This window comes from Patagioenas fasciata, chromosome 1, assembly GCF_037038585.1.
Source record: "Patagioenas fasciata isolate bPatFas1 chromosome 1, bPatFas1.hap1, whole genome shotgun sequence".
NCBI classification, from domain to species: domain Eukaryota; kingdom Metazoa; phylum Chordata; class Aves; order Columbiformes; family Columbidae; genus Patagioenas; species Patagioenas fasciata.
This window is the reverse complement of record NC_092520.1, coordinates 140,685,403-140,710,710: the sequence shown is the minus strand read 5'-3', so window position 1 is coordinate 140,710,710 and position 25,308 is coordinate 140,685,403. Positions and strand designations below refer to the sequence as shown.

The window sequence follows — 25,308 nt, the reverse complement described above, 5'->3', positions numbered from 1 at the left end:
TTAACTAATACTTGAAGAGTACACAGGGTCATTTGGATCCACATGTGCAACTTGCTTTCCCTCCTTCAATCAGCTTTGCTTGTTTCTGGCAAGCATAGTCGTCTATATCTAAGAATAACAGAAGATTGAGTATGCTGTCATATTGTTAATGCACCTATTTAGAGTTTCTAACAGTGCTTTATTCTTTGGAAACAAATATCTCTTAGAGACAGTCTCAGGACTAGATTTGGTTCAAATGAGGTCTCTGAATTGGTTCTCTCCAGAAGTAAAGAACCGTGGCTCCTTAATGTAACCTTTAGATTCAGGAAGACTAGCTTGTATCACCTTAAATTAAGGGTTTAGATATGCTTCTATTCAATGCACGTCAGTATTTCATTAATTAATATTACAGCCCCATATTTCCTGAGATGGAAAAATACAGCTTTTGACCGTGAAACATTGAAACAACACAGCTGTTTCCTAAGCAACACATCTGCAAAATGTGCCTGTGTTTCATGGAGGTATTTAAAAACACTCTTCTCTACCAAAGCTAGTTGTATGATTAAAAATACCTTCCAGAAGGGTACCTCTGATCTTTCCTACAGATTATTATAATAAACCTGAATGTTCAATTTTCTTGCTACATGGAACCATCAGAAATGTGTGTGACTGAAAACCTAGTGTTGGTTTGAGTGCTGCAGTGTGGGGGAAAACAAAATGACCTTAGCTTGAGCTACAAGGTTTTCATCAGCCCACAGGAAATGATGACGTGCACTCTGATGAGAGAATTCTGTTTGTGGAAATAGAGGTCAGGCAAAGCTGTGCAGGTACTGCAGCTATCTGTGCAGTTATGTTGCTGAACTCCATATTTGGAAAAAATGGAAGTGAATTAAGGCATGTTTTTTAAGGCATTTTGCAAACAGTATATTGAATGACTTGCCAAACAACTCTCATAGTTGCTTTTTTCCTACCAAAAATTTGCTGTGTCATAGCTAATACGAAAGTAGTTTTGGCCACGTGAATGTGGTATTTTTGCGATGTTTGTTTGAACATAAGAGAGTATGTTTGATCAATGTTTGAAATGATGGTTCTGGGCTCAGTCTACTGTCTAAACCACACATCTCTTTCTAGAATGGTTATTGTATATTTATGTACTTCTGTGGGGTTTTCTGTTTTCAAGTACAGGAGTGTTCATGTTTTGTGGTACTTGTATGGTCAGATAAGTACCATGACACCCTTTATTGTCAGAAAGTTTAGATGTCTGAGTCAGTGCTTCTTGCAATGTTCTATTTTGCTTCTTAATTAAATGCCATTTTAGAACAGTTGTATACATGTCACTTGTCTGCAGCTATTTTGTTAGTGCAGCTGTAAATGCAGTTTCATACTTTCTTGCCTGGAGAATACATCAGTACTATTCCTCTGCACTACCCTTCTTTTTGCAGAATCACAAAATTCTACTTAAACTAAATATTAAGTGTGTATGCTTTAGGTATTTCCCTTAAGATTTCGCTAAAATAAGTTTTCATTGTGAGTGTGTGTAACTAGTCATCGAATTCCACTAACTAAAGGGCTATTTATTTATTTATTTATTTTTAAGGTATCTTGGCACTTGAAAGATTTCTTGCTAATACATGGTTATGAAGTGCAGTTTGCATCTTGAAGGCATCTAGTCTTGTGCCCCCTTCTTGTGAAAGGCATATTTAGCTCAACTTTATTTATTTGGAGAGGTTGCCAAAATATTAAGGATAATTTCATTTTAGGAGACTTTGACAGGATGTGAATTAGCGGGTGATGTCACAGACGGTACAAAAGTGAACATTAGAAAAAAGTGAACACTTCTAATTAAATTGAAGTTTTTTCTGCACTTCAGCATTTTAATCACTCAAACCTAAAAAATGGAAACCTCTGATTAAACAACAGCAAATAATCAACAACAAAACAAAACCACAAACAAAGCTCTTTGATGTTTCAAGTTATTTTAATCTCCAAACAATTCTTCAGGTGTTTTTTTGGCAAAATATACTCAGACAATTTCACTGTACTTTTTGTTCTGCAGTGAGGAAAATGTTAATGTGTTTGTTTTTGTTTTTTTTTTCTTGATCAGAAAGACACAAAGCTCTTGAAGAACCAAATTTTAAATATTCTTTATTTAGAGGACAACGGCTTAATATTTTACTAGATAGCATAATACGTAGTTCTTATGGCTCTGTCTACTTACAGTCCTTTCCTGGATCTAAAACTCAAGCAGCATGTCTTTAGAATGGGAAATTTCTTCTATAATAAAAAAGTGTTTCAGGGTTTAAAATCTAAACCACAAGTGTTTTGTGACCAAAAAGTCTACTGTGAAATTGTTCTCTTATGTTGCTTCTCTTCTATGCTCTCAACAGAAGTAGGAGGATGTTTTACTTGTTTTAAGGTTACATTCTGTACCTAATGCCAATGAAGGATACAATACAAATGTATTTTGTCCTGTATTTTCCCTTGTCACTTGAAGAACCTGCAGGTAGTATTCAGTACTCAACAGGACACCACACCTCTGAAGTTTGTTTCAAAAATTAAATCTTGATTAAAGCCAGGATCAGTTTTGTGTGCAAAATAATTTAATAAAATCTTCATCTTATTCATAATAAAACAGTCTCATGATATGCTTTTTAATTTTTTTTAGTCTAATTACAGTACTTTACTTAAAAATTCTTTCCTTACAATGTCTCTTTTTATGTTTCTAAGAGCAGTCAATATAGAAATCAGTCTGAAAATCTGGAGAGAGAATTTGGGCAACAGTTGTCTCCAATAGTTATAGTTGCAATGAGTTTGTTATAAGATACCTATTCCACAACCTATAGAAGTAGAGACATAATGTTTGTGGTTTGGGGCTTTTAATATGATTTAGCAACTACTTTTTTTTTTTTCTTGTATCAAGGTCCCCTTGATTTCAGCTTCAGATGTGTTACTTATTTTCCTTGTACAGAAGAATCCTGAAGGAAGTGTTGCTAATATTTATTTCAATAGGGAGAATTGACTTGCCAAGAAGTGCTGATGATCCAGGAAACAAGATAAAACTCTGTGGAGTATTTCAAAATTACTCTAAATTGAAGATACTAATTTTTAGAGCATAGTGTACAAACAGTTGAGGTGTTTTATCTTCCGTTGGGATTAAGTGAAAAAGCTCAGCCTTCGGCTCTAGCTAATTCCTGTAGTCAGTTTAGATTTCTCCTAATCTTAAGAAATTTTTGAAATTTTTAAAATCTTAATGGTTATGCAAGAGTTTAGAAGGCTGTGTTGAATACATTAGCCTAATAAACAAGTGCTATGTAAGGGTTAAATGAGATCCTTTATCAAATAAATTATAATGTCCATTTAATACGTATTAATTGCACGGTTCCTTTTATGCCGGGTATGTATCACATGCACTATTGAGGGATATCACAGACCCTAATATCTGTTTTGCATGTTAATTTAAATGCATGTCTTAGCTTGGCATTGGTGTTTATGTGTGCGTGTGTGTGTGTGTTTGTTTTTTAAATGCAGAGCTGACCTCTACAACAGAAAAATATATTTTAAATTGTATCTCTATCCTTTAAGAACCTGAGTGTGTTTTTTAAAAAGGTGCATTTCAATAGCTTTTCAGCAGACATGTTTTTGAATCCTTACTATGGTGTTCTTTTGGTCTCTTTTTCTGGATGTAAATACTAATGCTATCAAATTTTAAAAATTGTTGGAACTCCAGTTGCTTTCTGTGAGAAGAAACACTTAAGCATTATCATTTCAAAATACAAATATTAGACAGGATCATCAAAGTTCATCTTAAAATAGTATCTGAAGTTATTGGAAGTACTGGGAATACCATACAGTTCATAGAACCTTCATTTTGTATTATGGTCATAATTTTGACAGAATTTATGCCAACCGTATGCACACAATGATAATTTTGTTGTATTTTTCCAACACTGTGTACACATTTGAGTTTGCAACATGATTTTCAAGTCTGTAAAAGCTGGAGTGCTCTCTGAAACTGCTTGTTTTAAAGGTGCTCTAAAAATGTGGCAATTAGATTTTACAATATACTCTGAAGGACAGGAAATTATCTGAGAAGGTGTTTGAGAGAGACTTCCAGATCTTGTAGGCAGTCTATTTAACTTCTTTTCTAATTAAATTTCTTGCTCTGACAGCCCCCAATCCTGACATCTCTGTATTCAGAAGCATATTGGACAAAGTTAGATATCCTCAAATGGCTGTCCTCAGTTTATCATGCCCCTTCTCTTCATGAAGTAGTAGGGAATAACTCCTTGTTTACATTTCCTTTCTTAATACAGGGTGGTGTTCAAGAATGTCATAGGTTTAATTTTTGAAGAGTATAAAATAGCATGGATGAAATTTATTGTATTTCACCTTCCTGTCATTTAAAACTTGTAATGAAATTCAACAGTGCTCTTTTATTAGAGAACTGCTTAATACACCTCTTCTCTATCTTAATCTGGGTTGAAAGCCCTGTTTTGACCTTTGGCACAGACATAACAAAGGGATGTAAGAAGAAGTACCTTGAAGTGTAATCAGTAATTTAAGAGCTGTGTTCCCTGCCTAAGGATGCAGTAAGTAAAACTTTGTATTCAGACAGTATCTTGTATTTAAAATTAAGAGCCCTATCTTCCAAAAAGTAAAAGAAAAGAAAATGCACAAATTTTAGTGAAGAATACATACAAAAGTGCATATTTGAAAGGCTTTCAGTTGTAACATGCTTTCCTTTTTATGACACTTAAATTCATGGAGCTATTCTTTAGCAAGAAGCATGACTTCAGTACCCAGTTGAAAAGGCAAAACTCCTTGTCTCTGCTTAGCACTCCTTGAAATCTCTACAGGCATTTTTTTGTAACTTGGGTGTTATTTAATAATTCCATAACCTAAGTTCATTGGTTCTTACAGAAAAGAGGGAATAAAACAAAAACAACAAACCAACAAGCAACCAAAACAAACCTACAAAACCCACCACCAACAACAATAAAACCCCAAACAAAATAGTACTTCAGAAATTGTGGCATGGTAAGATTTTACTTTAGGGAAATTTAAGTCTTTACTATTATTAAATGTTCATACTGTTGTGTCTGTAGTTTGAAATCTCTTCTGCAGTATCTGGCTACTTATGGAACTAAATTTGCAAAGCTGGATGTTTTATTCAGTGGTAGGCTGCTTTAATGGAAAATACAAAGTAGTGCGCATGTTTTTTGTCACTGAAATAATTTTAAGAGCTCTGAACTTAATCTTCAAGTCACTGAATAAAGCTGGATATAGTATTTTTTTATTTTTCTTGGTATGAATCCTATTTGCTCAAATTGCTCTGTAATTGATTTTTTCCTTTGACTTTCAAGACAGAAGAAATCATATCAGAACAGTTACGTGGGCATCATCTTCAAATTTAACCACTAAACGTTGTGTAGTGGTGGTCATTTAAAAAAAGTCAAACTTTCTTGATTAAATACAACAGAAGCACATTAAACAATGAAATATTTCATCAGTTTTGGATATTTTAAATCTAAAACCTAGTGATGAGGTAATTTCCATGCAGATTGATACTAGGGATTCCAAGTGAACACTCAGTGTTGACATGCCCTAGGTCATGTATTTGATTGCTGTAAAGCAGGAGCATTTTAACAATGTTATCCAGCTTTGAGCGGAGTGTTATAAATGGAAGTGCAGGTTTTTATCTGCAGAACTGGGTATTTTTCTTTTCCTTGCATGATTTGTTCTGGTTACTGCATCATCCCTCATGCCTCCAGCTAAGCAAAAAGTGTAATCTGAGTATGTTAGTTTGTTTTCAGTATATCCAAATACTTTAAAGCTCCCCAGGCAGCTGTGTATCAACTTTATGTCCTTAGCTGGTATAGCTGTGACATGTGAGCTAGTAGTTTGCAGCGCTGATAATTTCCTGTGGTCAGTGTTCGTTTAACTTAACATGAGAAACCTCTGCAAAGCTTCTGAAGGTTATTAATAACTTTACTGGTTAAAACAACGAAATGCACAATTAAAAGAATACACCTGCGCAAAGTGGCTTGTCAGGCAGAGAATAAAAAATGATGTTCCCTTGAAGTAAGTTATTTTGCTATTTAAGGCATCTCCTGGTTAGTTGGAAAAATGCAAAGGAACATTATGCTGGCAGCATGTAGGAGCTTGTAAGGATGGCTAGGTCTTGAATCTACAAAAAACCAGCATGTCTAACAGCAAATTAAGGGGGAGAAGGATAGAAGATGAGAGCTAGTTCTGACAGCTACATTGCTCTGCCATTGCTGCTCATGACTGCATTCAAGGCATGAGATTCCAAGAAAGAATTCTCCAAGAAGCTTGAAGTTATATTGTCTTTGAATGTAAAACCAGATGGAAACAGCAGCTCATAACTTGAGCCTATCTTCTCTAGGCTCTAAGAGTTGGATAACACTTGCACATATATGAAATATAACGTGCAGGCCAAGAGTCTGTTTGACAGTGTTTGCATCATTATCTCGCATTTCAGATGCATTTCTGTGCTGTGTGTGCCATTCAAAGATGATAAGGCTTAATCATGAATTTTAAGTTTCATTTATTTAATAAAATATTCAAAGTGTGCTTAAAAAATGTAATGACTAAAATAACTGTTCTTACTCCTTATGTGTTGTGAAATTTATATGTTGTAAAATTTCAGTCACATAGTGTTGCTGTGCCTGGAGAGTTTAATTTGAGATACTGTCTTCTCTCTGTAGTTGTATGGGTTTTTTTACATGTGGTGAATACCAAGGAAATTTTAACTGCTTTAGTGATCTTCCGATGTGTGCTAGAAGTATGGGTTGCATTGCTTTGCAATTATGCATGCTTGCATATTTAGGCAGTGTTTCAGTGGCTTTCTATAGCATGTTACACATACAGCATTTAACAAACATGGGTGAATATAATCCAGTAGCAAGGAAGTTGTTGGGAACCCAGCATCCTCAACTCAGGGGGTTTACTTATTTGGCATTTAACACCAGCTTCTGATTGCTGATGGGAGCAGAGGGAGGGGGCATGACCCAGGAGCAGTCGCACACCTGTGGAACCCCCTTCTCTCTGCTCTCCTCTGTCTGGGCTGAAGCCAGGTGGATCCCCCCCTCCCCACACTGTCCTTGCCCTGGTGGCTCCTATGCACTTCTTCCTGGTTACTACCAGCTTCTGGCAACTTCTCACTCCTTTTTGTGCTGCCCGCAACCCACGTAAGTGCGGGGAATCTCTTGCTACTCTTACTTACAGTTATAAATTATTAGTAGCTTCTTACTATTTCATGTCATTTTGTGTTATTTGCTAACTGAAAAATATAAGTGCAAAATAGTAATACTCAGGTATCCAAATTAGAAAATATAAGAATGAATATTGCTGCCAGGCTCAGAGGAATATGTATAATAGGACGTATGCTTCCACAGTTTGTAACCTTATGCATTTCCTAGATTCCTTCCTTTATTGCTCAGGATATACGGTTCACCAAACGGATTGCTGTCAGCTTCTTTCAAAAAAATCATTTGGTATGTCTCTGCTGACTTCGACAGACTGAATTCACCAGGAAGTAGGGATTCCATTTCCTTTTACAGGCTTTTCTCTGGTATTTGTTGCTGTAATTGTTTTATTGGCGGAGATTCAGGGATTTTCTTAAATCTCTGTGAAAGAGGGTGCTATTCTTCTTATTTATAGATTGAAGAATAAGCATTAGGCCAAAGTAATTGATTTGAGATTCTCCCTAAGGCCTGACTTCTATCAATAACATGGACTCATGTTTACCGATTGCTAGAATTCGTTGGTGTCACTTGAATGTGTAAACCTTTTTTTGCTGTAGTTACTTGTCTTAGTAATGTATGGTTTTTCAGTGTGGCTAATTGTGATTATTAACAGGTTTTGGTACATGATTTCACAGTATTGCTAAAGAAGTTATGTCACTTCTTTGTGTAAACAATAAACAAATTGCAACACTGAAGAAACTGGGAATTCTTATAGAGCAAGTTGTTTGGACACAATAAAAAATGAAGCAATGTGTAAACAGCTTTATTTAGCCAGGGAATATGAAATACAGCATAATCATGGTAGTTATAGCTACACTTGGTAGCAAACTACAATAGTTTGCACTTAAAGCATAGGATATGTTTGAGTCTGTACAATGAAGTCCTGTTTCCTTGCTATTCTGTGTGGAACAAAACCTCAGACTTCAGTGAGTAATAAGGAAAAATATTATAGTTAAAAGTTTTTTATGAGCGGCTAGGCCAAGTTGAATGATCTCCTTATATATAAGTATTTCAGTCATGAAACTTGGAATCCTGCTGAGTCAGATCCATAGTGACAAGGCCTGCTGTTCCAAAAATAAGTTTAAAAAGTAATGTGGCCAGGTGCTTTTCTCTTCTAGAGGCTGGTAGACTATCTTTGTCTGAGCTTGCTTATGTTAAGTCCTTAGAGATACTACAAGGATAATATTAATAGCTGAAGAGACCATTTGCTTTTCTAAATATCGATTATTTTCTCTGTTTCTCATCTTGAACACAGTTGAACATTGAAATAGGATGCACAGAGATGTTGTGTAGTCTGTCCCTGGAGGTTTTCAAGATCTGACTGTATCAAGTCCTGAGCAACCTGGGCTGACCCTGCTTGAATCATTCTGTCATTGTATGATTCTGAGATTTTGCTCTGTTTTGGACCAGTTTGTCACCTAGAGCCACAGTAGCACTGATTGCCTTGCTTTAAGGCAACCTATTGTACATGAGAGAATAATTGGAAGAGATAATTATTACATCACGTTGGCACTGAGAATTTCTGTCAGTTCTTTCTGTTCTAGAAACTGGAATTCTGAAATTAAGGCTGGAGGAGTCACGCCTCCTGTCTGTCATCTGGATTGTACGTATTTGGAAATGTTGATCTCGTTGTGTGGTATTGTCTTGAGGTTTCAAGTATTGGAAATAGTGTTTTGTCTGCAGGCATTCTTTGTGTTGGAGTATCAGACTCTGAATCTATTCTCTCTATTAATAGGATTTGGTAAGCAGCACTAAGACCTTAATGAGATTTTTTTTCTTTTTAATACCATATTTTTTTAACTATAGTGAAGTATCTAATAAAAATAAAGAGCATATTCCAAGGGGGTTCAGAATGTTAAAATCTGTCTTTCAAGAGACAGCCCTACCTGTTTTTCAGTAAGAGTTCATCAAACAAATTCATCTGTTATTGAGGCTCAAGTGGACAAGCTGAAGGGTTTCTTTAAATGTTTTTTTTTTTTTTCCCATCTTGCTGTTCGAAAACACCTTAAAAGAATCTTTGGGATTCACTGGATTGTTTTAGCGTCTTAAAGTCTGTTGCACATATTTTTGCAATATATGTATTGTGCTAATCTCTACCACCTGACATACGAAGAAAAAGGGAGTTAAAAAAAAAATCAAGTATGAAGCAAGGATTTTTGTAAATTACTTTTAAGATAACAGCACAAAAATGAACTTATTGAGAGCAGAGGCAGCATATTCTATTCAGATGTTTTTATGCAGTATCTGGAGGTCTGCTTGCTCATTATTAGTTAATATGTTCTAAAATCCTCATGTGTTAAGCCTTCAGGATATTTATAGCAATTATTTTCACATTGTAGGGCACTAGCAGTAGAGAAGAAATTCAAGGTCTTTAGCCTATAGCACTGTTAGAGTATTCCCTAAGAGGAAGTTTAAAAAAACCTCATTTATTGGTCAGGTTTGTTGTATCTAAGATTAATGTATCCTAATTTACAAGGATTGCTTAAAAGTCACCAAGTCAAGAAACTTGAGCCTTGTTTGTTTGCACCATTTCTGTAGCTCTTACAGTATGAACTATTTCATATATAGTTACTTTTTTCAGTTGGACTTTGTGGTTTATTTTTAGCCTGTGTAATTTCTCTTAGCTAATGTGTGCTGGGATTTCTTGTGAGAAAAGCCATCAGGCATCAAGGGCTCTGAACTGCTAAGGCTTTCTCTCTGCTGTGTCATGTTTGGTGTTTTATGTGCCTGTGGTGACACAGGTAAAAACTTGTTTGAAGACCTTTGAACTTGATGATTAATAGTATATTGAGATTTTGGTTTTCAGTGAAATTTCCAAAGTTATTTGACACAGGGGAAGAAAATACTGTGAGAAGTGTGAAAGTTGTGAGATTTCATTTGCGTTGGCCAAGAACATGCTGAGGGGAAGGCACAGAGCATGATCCAGAGGAGGTTTCTATTAATTGAAGATCTTGAATCTGTCTTCTATGAGAACGAGACACCTTTGCCTTCTCTAACTTCCTGCTTCCATATAATTTTTGAATCAATTGGTCAGTTTCAGACAAATGTTAAGGAAGAATACATGTTATAGAAGACACAGATTTTTTTAAAATCAGTTTCATGAAAATTGGCAGCTATATGGGAGAAACCTAAACTGATGTAACCGCTGAAGAAAATCTTAATGTGTGAGCTCTGTAATAATATGTCCTAATTTGTGAGCTGTTTCACCAGCCAATGTGAAGTTGGGTGGAAACTGCTAGAGCGCTGTGCTGCTTGCTCAGCAAGTAGTTGAGGGACAAGAAAAAGGCAGTGTAGGTACTCCTGAAGAGTTGGACTTGGAGTCGTGGAATGAGAAGATAAAAGGCCAGAGTGTGGATGAAGCCAAACCTGTGGGAATACAGGAACTGGATGCATACACTGTGCTTTCCTATGGAGTTACTGGTTCTGCTGCAATCTAGCTGACCAAAGCACCCCCAGCTTTGTGAGGTACAGGTGGAAAATCAGTGCAGTGCTTACGTCTTTTGTCATCTTGATCTAAATTTCCCATATTTTATACTGACAGTTTTAGTTGTTCATAGGTGTACTTTTATAGTGAAATAGAAGACCCTGGAAATCTAAGTGCAATGAACTTTCACTGTGAAACCTCTGCAAATTCACTTGAAGGATGTGAGAACCAAACCCTAACAAAAAATGTGCTTAAGGACTGGCTGCTGTAATAGTTCTATTTCATGAGGGTAGCATGACTCATACTGCTTAATGTTCCTATCTCAGTATTCAGTTTATTTTTAAGTAGTGCAGTACAAATAGTGTTTTTCTGTGCCAGTTGTTGCTATGACTCCATAATATTTCCCTAAATACGCTTGCTCATACTTTCTCACAGAATAGTGTTTGGCATATAAAAACCTTAAATCTATCAGAATTTCCTGAGTGCTGATCATTTTAATGCTTTTATGGAAAAAAGGATAGCTCTGTGTATTATGTAGTTTTAGTTGAGGAGGAATAGAAGTTCTTTTCTCTTTTTTTGAAAAAAAAAGTCCACACAACCTGTTTCCTCATTCAAGAAAATGTTCCTATGTTTCAGCTTTTCCAGTTTAACTTTTCAGATTAAATTTCCAGCACTAGTATAGTTTAGGATATTTTGTTAAAGGTAAGTGGATGCTGTATTATTATTTCAGAACACTTTCACTGTCTTTTCTTTTTGTAATTGGAGGGGGAATAAACACTTCTTGTGTGGCTTGGGGGAGTGGGATGGGTGACATGTTGAAACTTTCCTTTGGATGTATGCTTTTGCATAAGGGTTTATTTTTCCAAGATTGCTTAACTCTACGGTTGCGTGCCTCATCTTTTCTAAATCACACTGAACACTTCGGTTGAAAGATCTTGGTGTACTGCAGGAGAACAACTACAGCCTTTCCTGAGAACCTCTAGAATCTTGTTGCTTCTTCCCTTGTTCTGCATGATGTGCCTGGGTAACACGCTTGCTTCAGTTGCTTACTTGGTTTCAGAGTGATGTGTTAGTGCAAAAGGACACAGTTAACAGAATATAGCCAGGAATGTTTGTTGATCTAACAAGTTGTCATTTAAACTCTAGATCTCCCTTTGATCAGATAAAATAATACTATAAATTATGCTTAAAGATACCAACGTATAACCTTATGTTTTTGTGAAAACTTTAAAACAAACTCTCAAAAAAAGCAGTTTATTGTCAAACTATTCTTTTGAGTTGGTCTAACTAGTTGCAAGTTTATTGCACTTCTCTTTCCTCCTTGTGCTGCTTATAGCTACCTTAGAAGGGCTCTCAGGGAATAAAAAATGCTTACAAATGTAATCTTTGTTTACCTTGATGTAAGAATTGCAAGGGCCAAGATTTATCAGGAAAGAACACATTCCATGTAAAGGTATGCTGCTAAGAAACTGACAATTCAATAGTCTTTTAATGCACTTTTCACTCAGTTCTATAAAAGCACAGATGGAAAAGCCTGGTTTTTAAATTACTAATACCTTAACAAGTTGAGGGTTGTTACACTAATATATCATTTTCCTTTCTAATTGCTGCTGTTTTGCAAAACGCTTCCTGTATTTTTGACTATCTTTTCGAAATAAAAACGTAACAATTGATGTTTTTGTTGTAGTTTTCAGTTCTGTAAGGTGTTAAGGTTATTTTAAGCTTAACATGAATTAGATTATGGAAATTAATTGTATGAAATACTGTTCAAGAGAAACAGCTTGTCTTCCCAGCCAGAGCATGTCTTTGTTCTGGTTGTGCTGTAACTGTCTGAACAACTGTTTTTTTCAGTAGCTAGTTCTTGTTACATGCAGGTGGCGTATGCTTACCCTTATGGCACAGTTATTTTCAGAGTATCCAAGAAATGGGGATTTAGTGTTGAATTCTCCTTGGCAGCTTTCAATTCTGTTTCTCTTGGCAGTGTGCCATAGCTCCTGGGTTGCAGGGTAGGCCAGGTTTGTAGGTGTTTTCTGCTCTTCCTTTTGAAATGGCCCCATTGCATTAAAGAAAGCAAAATTCATAGGGCAAAAGAGAGAGGAAGCTTCACCTTATAGTCTACCAATAAAGGTATTCATCCTAGAAGGGGAACTAAAATCTGTATCCCGTATGTAGCCCTGGAAGTAGTTATAGGCAAACTTAATAGGAGAAATCTAAACAGGAGAACTTGCTAAAGTATCTGTAGAGATTAGGCAGGGATTTGCATGTGTGTGTTGTGGGAGGGAGCTGTTTCCTTCCTCTCCTGCCTCCTGCTCTCTATCCCGCAAACAGCATTTATGGATGTGTCTGAATTTTTGTCTCAGAATTGTTTTCAATACTTGCCTTAAATGGTAGCTTAGGATAACCCTACGTATTTTTTTATACATGGTGCTTTATAAACAGTCATCTTCTTTGATGAGGATAGGTTGTTTTTTTCTTCATGCATGCGTGTCTATATAAGTGAGAATGCCTGAAATGTTAAAATAATGGCTTTTCATAAAGGCCAGTATTTGGAATTGCTTTTTTGTTTGTTTGTTTTGCTAAAAGAAGACAATGAAATAGTATAGTAACATGTCACAAATAAAATGCAGTAAAATGAGGTGTGCAAATTTCAGCTTCTAGGGAAAGTAACTGTCCCTTTAAAGGAGACCTTCTGTCCTGGAGCCTATAACCTTTGACTTGGTACACGTACCATCAATCGAAATCTATTCTATGCTTTAAAATGCAGAAGAGTGGTGGCAAGAAAGCTCAGGTAGTTACTAGCCCAGTAAGAGATGTAGTCACGAGTGACTGTCTGCGTATCATAAACTGTACTAAGACTTTTGGGAAGGAGGCTGGTCTTTGCCTCCTGCATCGGACTTACGCAGCTGCGATACTCTTCATGTTGTGTTTGCTTTACATTGTTGCTGAGGAAGCTCTGTTTTGCATTTGTGGATGCCTTTAGCTTTCAAGTAGATGACTTAAATCTAAAATTCTTACAGAAATAAAACTCTTTCATTCTGAAAAGATTTTACTTATTTTTCTTTAAATCAGCAAGGGTTTTGGCCTTAAGTATCTCTAGTGGATTTCATTACATAATATAGATTTTTGGTGAAAAAGGAATAGGAAGCAATGGAGGTTATTTTATCAGTAGCAAAGATCAGTTGATTGTATCTTATGGCATGCACTGAAGTGGAATACTTACTAATAAAGCATCACGCTGCTCATTAATTTCTTTCAATTGTAATAGGAAATTTTATGATAAAATAAATTCAAGAGTTTGAAATTTAGTATAGGCAGATGGATCGAACATTTTCTGGACAACAAATGTCATTAAGAGAGCCAAGAACTTTGTGTGGTAAAATAGTGTTCAGTTGCAAAACGTACTTATTTACATGCACTGTGTGGTTAGCTCTTGTTTTTATTTGGCTTCCCTAGATATCAAATAATTTAAGGATGTTACTTCATTTCTCTTTTCATAACTTTTCCATTAATAATGCTCATAAATATTTTCTGCGTCTTTTTACAGATTCTGAAGTTGTTTAAGCTCTGAATACTTAAAAGTTCTTCATACAGAGAAATGTCTGGCTCATATGATGATTCCGTTGGAGTAGAAGTTTCTAGTGACAGCTTCTGGGAGGTAACTTGGATCAATATTTTGATTTTATTTTTTACTCTTACTGTAGAAAATCTGATTTTTGTACATTGTGAACTGTGGAGAGAACTGCAATACAAGATGCCATCGGTTATTGTGATTTGCAGAAATAGCCTTCAGGATGAAAATGAACATTTAGGTTTTGTCCTAGTTCTGTCAGAGGTTTTTACCTGGCATAAACTTGAGGATCATCCGTTTGAGTCAGAGATGCAGTTCAGAATTGAACCTTTGTCAGTTTTTATTGCTGAAAACGGGTGTACGTGGGTAACTTTTAAAATTACCAAGGGGACTGAGTGATCAATGTTAAATCTAAAGTGGTTAAAGGCTACTGTAAGTGTACATAAATAACAAATATAAGATAGTGTGTGAATGTACTGCATGTTTTCTTTTTGTGTCTAGATGCAAGTATAAACTTTTTCAAGAGAAGTTGTCTTGTGCTTATCTCAATGTGAGATTATATATGCAGAAAGATAATACAAAGCCCATTATAATATCAGTAATTTGTGCTCCCCAAGTCTGAAGAAGGCTTTCAGATGTTCTGATAATTTGATTAAGCTTTAAAGAGAGCAAACTTTTTCAAGCAGAAAGCATTTAAAAAAAAAGTTTATTGCAAGAAAAGGAAAGGTTTCACAGTATCAGTACTGACATTAATTGGAGGTGAGTACGCTGTCCACATGAACTGTATTCAGTGGGGTAAATTTCTACCATGTGACTTGCAGCTCTTTTGAGTTTGAACTATAGCAAACATGAAAATGGTTAGGGGAAAAACGTCTGAGACCATGTAAGACAGCTTGGTTTTGGTGACCCAATTGTGCATCTTTTTAAATGAAAGCTTTTCTAGACCACTGACCTGTGTTGGTGGTGGTAGTGAGGACATACTACATTTTGATGCAGATTTCCCCTTATTTTCCGATACCTTATCTAAAAGACATAATGCCAGTGAGATTCTTGTTTAGTAGACAGCTATCATTTTTTGAGGAGACATGTTTATTATGGTAAATGTCTATCCTATTTATGAAGATGTTGTTTTTAAATTACTGGGTTCTAAGTCTTAACCTCTTTTGTTGTCGGGGTATTCTGTAGCACGTCTGCAGAGAGCATGTGGGACCTCGACTCTTAGAGGTGTCTAAGACTCAACTGGACATGGTTCTGAGCAACCTGATCTGTCAGACCTGCTCTGAGCAGAGAGTTGGACTAGATGATGTCCAGAGGTTCCTTCCAACCTCAGTTAGTCTTTTCTTTTAGATTTTATTTTAAGACAACTTTCTGGGAAGCCTTCCTGGATAGAAGTGTTTCAAAATAAAATAAGGAGGCAGTCAGGAAAAAAGAATCCTGGACCAAAGGGGGTTTTTGGTGTGTTTGGCGTTTTATACTTGTCAGGAGAACTTGATTTCTGGCTGGCAATTCTGTACCAAGCCATTGTCTTCAATCGAGTAATTGTGTCTAGAAGCATAAAAGATGAATGAGAATTTTGTAGACTAGTATGATTGTTTGGATAAATGTGAACTCAAGTATTTAATATTAAAGGACGATAAATGATCAGAAATAGAAATTATCCTAAACTAGGACCTTTACAAAGCATAGCTTAAATGTATTTCATGCTTATTATAGGTGGGTTAAAGGTGTTCTTTGTGTTTATGCTATTGGTGACATATAATATGGTAAACACTACTTCTTAATCTGTTTCGTTGGACTTTTCTATGTATTGCTTCCAAAAGAACAGAGCTGCAGTCTATTTCATAAGCAATGTCAGTAGGCTAATGTGTAATGCATGAGTATATCTTTCTTTATCCTTGAGTTTAAAAAATAAGTCTTCAGTATTGGGATCAGTTTCTTCTTTATAGGTTCAATTATTTTCTCTACTTTCTCTTTTTTAATGTATAACCACAAAGTTCATTATGTTAAAATGGTAAAGACAAAAAATTTCAGATGGAATAATTAGGTTTTGGTTTTTTGTGTGTGTGTTTTTTGGTTTGCTTTTTTCTGAAACTCAGAGTACATCGGGCTGGAATAGTAATATGTTCTGAGAGTTGACTAATGCTCTCTAGAACAGGTGTGCAAGTTGTTCAAAGAGGAAAACTAGCATTGTTTAGATCACATTAGCTAGTAGTATGCTGAAATCAGTTTAACATAATCTCCAAAATTGAAGATGCAATTATACTCTTATGGAATGGTTTCAGTTCATTAAAAATTCTAGAGACCATCTTCACACTTGCTCTTCAGGGAGTAAAACAAGTTTTGGCTGCAGTAAAAAATTAATTCAAATGATATGTTAATGGCTTTGTTTCTGAAGAAACTCCCTTAAGGGAGTTCAAAGTATTAGCAGTTTTTCTGAAAGCAAAATTGGACTTTGTATGCAATTGATGACCATATTGAAAAACTAAACACTGTATTTCCTTGTACTAAGCTTTTGGCAGTTTAGCAATATAAAATGGAATATTTCACTGAATTTTGGAGTTTTGAGCATTGTAGTGTGTAGGAAACACTACTTGTTTTGCAGTTCCTCTGCTTTGTACTCTTTGATTCTTAGGACAAATAGAAGTTTGGGGATTTTGTGGTTACGAACATTGATTATTTAAAAAAAACATTAATAGAGACAGTTGTGTTCTTAGTATAGAATCACAGAATTGTTTTGGTTGGAAAAGGCCTTTAAGATCAGAGTCCAACCCTTAACCTAGCACTGCCAAATCCAGCTCTAAACCATGTCCCTAAGCACCACATCTATGCATGTTTTTAAATATCTCCAGGGTTGGTGACTCAGCCGCTTCCATAGGCAGCCTGTTCCAGTGTCTGACAAAGGCTTTGTCATTATTTTAACAAAGTGACTAAAGACTTGAAATTCCAGTATGTTGAAACTAGGTGGTATTTGAGTGAAACAGAGGGGAGACTGTAAAAGTTTTGTAGTTGATTAGTGCTTAAAATATCACCACTGACATTTGTATTGTGGTTAAAAAAAAGAAAAAGAAAAATGAAACCCAACAAAGAAAAGGTTAGGTAGTTCGAAAGATAGAGCAGATTATCATGAAGCCTTGTATGTATAGCTGAAAGACTGTAGTAGGAATACCTAAATATTTACATAACTGCCTGGAGTGTTGAAAATGTGCGGTATGACATCCCTGGCATGCTTCAGAGATGGAGCTTTTATGGATACACTAAGATACTTCGAACTAAACATGAAAAAGAGTACTCTGATATAAGCAATTTTAGAGTAATACTGAACTATTAACAGGAAGTGGTGACACAGTAGCAAATTTTAACCATCATGCATGCTGTACTTGGTAAATTTACAGAGGCCATGTAGTTTGAGAGAATAAACATGCTTACAAAGCTGACTTAAGAAAAAAACATGTATAAACTTTTCTCTCAATGGAAATAGCCAAGACAATATATTAAGCAAAGAAATGGCTGTTTCGTTGTACTCTGATACTTACAGAATGACTCCTTATTACTGCATATAAAACTATTTAAAAAAATGGTAGTCCTGGCAATACCCTGTTACAGTGAGAAATGTGAATAATGTGGAACTTATGTTTTGGTTGACAGCATTTATAGCTGCAAGTTGCATTATGTGGCAGGGAAGTGAGGGTTGTTTTGTTTCATTTTTAATCCTGACACTAAACAAAATGCTTGGACTAAAGCACAACATAAAGGAAGGTGGTAAAGTAACTAAAGCTGTGCTGTCCACTGCAGTGTAGCCTTGATATAGAATACTAAGTAATTGCTTTTGTCAAAAAATAGCTTTCTTGTGACCTCTGCACTCTACTTTTCTGTGTTTCTGTGAGGGTAACTGCATTTTGACATGCATGCTTCATACTAGATTGGAATGCATTTTGGGTTATATGTACTTCTGATTATTTGAGTGAATAATTAAGGTATCCAGTAGCTTGCTTAGGCCAAGTAATGCCTTGGCAGAATGTACCATTTAACTTAAAACATGGGCTTTCTGCAGAGAAGCCTGACAAAACAATAAGACAGGAATTATGCTTCAGATCAAGAGTTAAGATGCAGGAGGTGGTTTGCCAGGCTTCTACTGTTGGTAGAATATTAACCTAAAGTAAAGGAAGTCCTGTGGAAGTCTTAATAAATTTAACTTAAGAATAACTCATCACTGTTAATTGACATGCAGAAACTAACCGCAGGTCTGTCAAATGTAATTAGCAAAATCTTGTTTAAGTACTTCTGGTTTGGAGCAATTTTTGCAAACTAAATTTTACCAAATTTTAGTCTAAAACGTGTCCTTTTTCTGTATGTTCTCTGAAGACTGCAACTTTGAATTCTAGCCTTAATCCTTTGCAAAAAGGATAACTGAACTGACTTGATTAGAAAAGATGCCGTGTCTCTGGAATGCTAGTCTCAGTACTTCATGCCTCGCGTAATATGAAGTAAAGAACACTTAATCAATTTGGAAGTTGTGTCATTACTGCAGAATTTGTCATTTGCACCCTTTTCTTAGAGGATTTTAAGATATTTTATATTATAATTTTTTTCTTTGTTTTAAAGACAGCCTGCAGTTTGTTAAAAGCCACCTTGCTATGTTTTAGCGCCACAGCTGAAAGCAGGGAATGTCCTTAAATTTAGCCATGGCACAGAAGAGACAGTCTGGCAGAGTAAAATTTTGATTTTATTTCCTTACACTCCAAAACAGCTCAAATGCGTTTACCTTTGGAGTGTGCTGCAAAGCCTCTTTTTTTTTTTTTTTTTTTTTTCTTGAAAAACATGTAGGAAAGAGTGAGGTGGTTGGGTGTGGGACCTATCTGAAGAACTTACTGTGAAAACTGCTTTTTTGCTCACTGCTTATCTTTGAAACTAAATCACTTTTCTTTCTTGAATGTTGATGTTCTGTTGAGCTGATAAGAACTGTATTTAATGTTGATAAACCAACTTCAAAGTTTTTGCCATTGCTGTTGATAGAAATTCCATACAATGTTGTTAGGAAATAAAGCACTTGCTTCTTAGTAGGTGTTTGCTTTCTTTTGGAGTTGTCACTGCATTTGCTATGGTCCCTTATTACAAAGAAAGTTATTAGCAGTTTGATCACGTTTAAAAACGTGAATCTATAGCATATGGTTGCATGGTACTAAACTTACTGCTCTAACTTTGGCTACATATGCCCAGACTGTCCACGAAGCAGTTCAATTCAGGTTCCTTAATATTTGAAGCTTTTTTTATTAGGTTGCTATTTCAATACTGTTCATGGAAACTTCCAGTTCTGGCATTGAGAATCAAGCTCAATGCTTGAAACCCAAGACAAATAGTAATTTGTTTCTTCTAAAGACTAGTATTTTTTATTACTGCATAGATGGTGTTATCAAGTTCAGATTTGTGGTTGGGAAATAGTTGTCTTGTTGAAAGGTAATTGGAGAAGTTGCTGTTTGGACTTGTGTTATTGGTGTCGGCTTACTGCACATCTATCATTCAAAAAATGCGGGTAGGATGAGGCTTAAGCATAGGTAGTATCTTGTATCAGAACAGCCGATACAAAGGCATTTAGATGAGGTTTTTAGGGACATAGTTTAGTGCTAGAGTTAGGTTATGGTTGGACTCGATCCTGAGGGTCTCTTCCAACCGAAACAATTCTATGATTCTAACTGAAAAAAAATTAAGCTTTCAGAAACACGCATCTTTCTGTAGCAGGAAATAGAAATAGCAGCAGCTTTGACAATTGAGGGTATTTTTCTGTATTTAGTTAACCCAAGCCACTACTAGAAGGTTTTCATCTTTGAGCAGGATGACAAATCCTTTTCAGGAGAACAGATCTTTTACTTTTTTCTAATTTGTCAGGTGTTTACCAAATAAAAGTATGTTAGGAGACAGAGAATTTCATACATGTTTTTATGGAAGCTTGCATAGAGAGCAAGGAATTGCAAAATAATAAAGACATAAGAAAGGACATTCTGAAAGGTAATTGCTACAAAACAGTGGAGGATTTCATCAAAGCTTCAGTTGTAGTAATGCATTAATTTAGTTAAGAAATGGAAGCTTCTTTTTCTTTCTTCATTTTTCTAACAAGCCTCAGTGTACCTTGATATATCTGGTTAAGTTCATGGTGCTGAGTGCAGAAATTTTTTTAAGACCAAGGAATCTTGTTAATGTGCTCCAAGAAGGAATTCCTTCATCTGTGTTACTTTGCTGACAAGGGTGGCATGCTTTGGGTAATCAAAGGTTATTGCTGATAGCCTGGAGCACGATGGCAGTAACGTTTCCAAGGGAAAGCAGAAGACTTTGGAACCCGATGTACAATTTGAAACCCTTTGTTTCTCATCTGTCATATGGACTCTAAGCATTTGCATGACTGCTATAAATACATCTCAGTTTGTCATAATAATTCATACCACTTTCTTGCATCCCAAAATAGGCTGTGGCAAAACTGGTTGGTTCCATCATTGTACTGCTTTAGTAAAATGCAAGAAATGGACAGCCCTATTGGCCTTGTTCTACTAAAGTAGTTTTGAAATGCATATTGAAGAATTTGGCATATTAATAAAAAATGGAAGGCCAATTTTATGATGCATTTTGTTAATTAAGCTCTAGCCTTATGCTTGCTAATCACTATTATGGTCATATTAAAAGAAAAATGCCTTGAGCAAGTTGAAACCAATGCTATTGTTCACTTAGATACCTGTGAAGGTAAGAAAGGTGATGAGTAAGCATTTCTAGAGATCAAAGTAGAAGTGTGTGCATCTCTTGCAAGATAAGACATCAAAAGAAAGCTGCCCTGCCTGTGGAGGCATTTGCTTTTAATGAGCCATAGGCCCTTCACAGGCTGTGTGCCACTTGTACACATGTGTGTTCTTACTCCCCCTTATTTTCTGCTAGCATCAGCAAATATGGAGCTCTCTCCATTTATTGCAGGGGTGTTTAACTGCCCTGTGAAAACACCTGCTCATCCAAACAACATAGCCATTCTGAACAGCTGTTGTACCAGCAAGTGGCATTAGCGCTATGAACTTAGGCCTGCGATTAATTCCTATGGAGAACAGGACCTGGCATGCATTGCGAGGTGCTGAGCACATGGCTTTCATTGCATTCTGAAGTATTTGCTGAGATATCCACTAGCAAGAGAAGAATCTCAATTTATTCAGAAAGGGGAAGCTGGTCCCCTATGTACTATGTGTTAATGAAATTTGGCCACCATATGCATGCCTATTCTCCCCAGAGCACGGCCCAAACCCAACACTCTGGATAGCACAGGCAGCTGATCTGGGACATGCCTCCCACAAACTGCATTATAAGCTGTCTGCTCAGATGGTCTTAGTCCTGGCCATTTGGTATTCCTGATACCTGTGCTTCATGCCTACTGCTGACAGTCAACATCTGCATGAGAGATCTATTGAAGGGGTGTGTGTAGGATGCAGGGAACTTAAGAGGCATAAGCTCCCCAAACTCATTCTTCAATGTTGAAAAAGTGTTCCTATATTAAGGGATTTCAGTTACTTGTCAACAAATGCTTTTTGCTGATGAAACACACTGTTCTGTTTTGCTTTTTCATTTTAAAAATATTTGGACTCTGCAATAGTAAATTTCTGTCATATCTCCTATATGCTTTTTTTTTCCATTCAAACATTGAGCAACATCATGTTCTCCATTTATATTGCCAGGTGTTTGCTCACAGGTATGTTTGGCTTCAGATTTTGTCAGTTTAAGAGCTTCCTCGAGATTTTTCTTGCAACCAGTGGTGCATTTATACGGCTAAACTTAAACTTACACGGAGCTAGTACTCATAGATACTTGAACTGTGTATGTGTCAATTATGTACCAAAATAATTACTTTTAGTTACAAAATCCCACAGTATTATACATGTTAATGCTGGTTGAAATGTTTGGAAACTTCCTGTTTGACATAGCTGGAAAGAAATTGTAGTCATGGTTAAATGGAATGCTGGAAATAGTGTGTCCTCATATTGGCCATCAGTATGCGTACGTTTGATTATGAGTCTTCAAAGTGCGTTATTGTGTTTCCTGCCTAGGAATATTTGCCCATAAAAAAGAGCCTTATTGTATGCTACACTGACTGACTTTCTTTCAAATATTTCCAGTTCATGAAGGCTGACTGGTTATAAATAAGCTAGACAAGCCTGGAAAAAGAGTTGACATCAAATCTTACTTCAGGCATTTGAAACTCCTGAAATATTTGTGGTTATAGCAATTATCATGATACACCAGAATTAACTGGCTGGAGTTTAGCAATAGCTGAATGTTGGCCACCTTCTAGGCTGCTAACAAATTAAAATACCCTTAAACCATTCAATGTACCAGAAAAACCTGCTAAGTGTGTTTAACCGTTTATAGACTTTTATCCTGCTCTGTGAATATATTAAAAAAAAGTTTATTAGTTGAGGTAAAGAAGCCTAGATAATTTAAGACTTTCCCCTTGTGTTTAGTGTTGTGAAATTGTAAAATAATGAGGTTGTAAGCTCTTAAATATTCCCATTAAAGATCACATCAGTGGCAGTGCATGGCTACTTTAGTACAGCAGTGGTCACAAAGGAGACATGACTGGACTGCTGACTATACCATACTAAATGCCTCATCACAGTGTGCTTGTGTGTTTTTCTCTGGTTATTACAGATTCCCTAAATATTGGATTTGAAAAAGGATTTGAAGTGACATTGCTGTGTTTTTGCATGAGAGGAAATATCAAAATGAGAAGGAATGTTTTCTTGACTAAGCACAATGGAGATCTGAAGGCATCTATAATGTCTACAGGAGATATAAATGGGGCAAAATTGGATCAACTGAGGCTTCTTAGTAGCAAAGCTCGGTTTTTTGCAGTGGAAAAGGGGAAACTGGTTGTTAACTTATAAAAGGTGGGGAGGGGACAAAACTTCATCACAATTTTCACAGAATTCACTGATTGCATCAAGAAAGTGTCTATTATAGTGCTATTTTGAAGAAATAAACTCCTTGGCTTATTTACTTTTGAAGTGTTTCTGGCAACTAAGGGTAAACAGCAACTGAATTTGGTATTATGCAATAAAATGTCTCAGATAGGTAAAGTGTTGATGCTAAAATGAAAGCAGGATACAGTTTTAAAATATCTCTCATCCTTCTTGAAGCTGTGAGAAAGTTTATAATCTTACAGTTTACCTTACTGAAACAAATGTTTCATTTGTAGAACAAGGAAACTAATAACTTCATGTCTTAGGTGTCTGCTCTCTAACAACTAATAGCCCAGTGCTGAGAATGATCAGAAGGTTATTCTAACTAGCAGAATCATATGTTTATGTGCTAATTGAGAAATCTGAAAATTGCAAGGTATTACGTAAACATGGCTCTGACTGAAACAAAACCAGATTTCTTTTTTTCTGGTGGGTTGCTATGAATAAAAGAATTTGTCATTTTTGTTTTAGCTCAAATACTTCTTGTGAAGGGGAAGGGGGAAGTCATGCAGAATGTTTGCAGTCTACCTCAGGAAACTGAAGAAAATAGTCTTGAATAAAATAATGTATTAAGTCATATTTTTCTTCTCCAGAATTCAGGGTGTCTTTAGTGTGTTTATAGGTTTTTTTTATCATTCTAACTTAGCTACAGTTAGTAGTAGTTCATTAGCTACTTTAACACTAGAGTTCCCTTCACTTGGCTTTGTGGTCTAAATACCTTGTGCTGTCATTCTGCTGAGTCTGCCTTCTACAGTGAAGGCTGCACATTCCACTTCTCAAAAAAATTTGTCTCTGTAGTGTCCATAACTTAAAATGCATATTTTTTAATAAACCACTAGGTTTATTAAATGCCGTGTATATCACTTATGTTCTCTGTCATGGAACACAGAAAAATGCTGTATTTCCAAAACTGTAGCATTTCCCTTAAGGCATGAAATTTTAGTATGATGTCTAAAATACCTTAACTACAAGTTAATGTGGGGTTTTTTTTGTTTTTGGTGATGGGTTTGTTTGGTTGGTTGGGGGGGGGGGGGGGGTGTGTCTCATGTTTGTGTGTTTGTTTGGTTTGTTTTGTTTTCCCCCCTTGAAAATATTAGTGTAAAAGGCTTGCTTTGGAATACAAGGTTGTTATTTTCTAGTATTGGAGATCTGGTTCTTTATACTGGTTCTAAACTGTGATGCTAATTCCTTCAGTCCTCCTGTGGAGAAGTAGGTAGCATGGGTGAATTATCAGTGGTCTGCACACAGGCCTTTCAAGGTGGCCTTATGCGATACTAGTGAGTGAACCATAATAGGTAAGCTGAATTCAGTTCTCTGAATACCTAGCCTGAGATTTGGCAACTGCTAGTTATTACCATGAGGTTAGAATTTGCTCAGACAACACAAAATGAAAGCATTAAGAATACCATGAGGCAGCCAGCTCCCATTCAATAGTAGCATTTAAAATGCTAATTTAATAGTGAAACTTTATGAAAGGAAATGTTTGTGCTAGAGACATAAATCCCTGGGTGCATAACTGGAGACACAAATTGATGCTAATATAAGGCTTCAGTAGTTGTGCCAAGCAAGCATAACCTGTTTTAACAGTCTGCCTGGCTGTGAACCTACAGCTGGAGTGATTCTGAGCAAATGAATGATTTGCCCTTCCATTACAAAGGCTGTAGAAAATATACTTTGAGATACTTAATTTCCTTAATTCTCTGGTTACATATTTGTATTATATTTGTTTGAGTACCTTGTTAGTTTGAAACTGCATACTTCTCAATTTCTATTTCTCCTGAAGATCAGAGGTTATTTTTCATACTTTGTTGTTAATAGATGAAATCTGTTCTGGTGTGGATGCATTGACTGTCTTGATTTTTGGTGTCAGCTTCTTTGTGATGCTTTTTATCTTCAATTATCTTGTGACTTATTCTTGAAGGCACAGAATGTGTGTGTACTTTTTTTACATTATATAGACAAATCAGTAACTGCTAACTAATGCTTTTCTTAGATGCTACCTAAATTTCTTTCATCTGTTGAAATGGATCTAATCCAAAACCAAAACCAAGCCCAAATGAATGCTTTGAGGCTGCTGTCTAATGGAAT

General features: G+C 35.9%; 1 protein-coding gene across 3 annotated transcripts in view; it reads left to right on the top strand.

Annotated features, from left to right (window-relative positions):
- The first annotated feature begins 14,215 nt into the window (after window positions 1-14,215).
- PACSIN2 (protein kinase C and casein kinase substrate in neurons 2) overlaps window positions 14,216-25,308 on the top strand; it is a 28,539-nt gene continuing 17,446 nt past the window's right edge. For all 3 annotated transcript variants that reach the window (XM_065844802.2, XM_065844792.2, XM_065844783.2), the window contains exon 1: window positions 14,216-14,326. In XM_065844802.2, coding sequence (XP_065700874.1) covers window positions 14,267-14,326 — 60 coding nt within the window. In that variant the 5' untranslated portion in view covers window positions 14,216-14,266. The remainder of the gene's footprint in view (window positions 14,327-25,308) is intronic.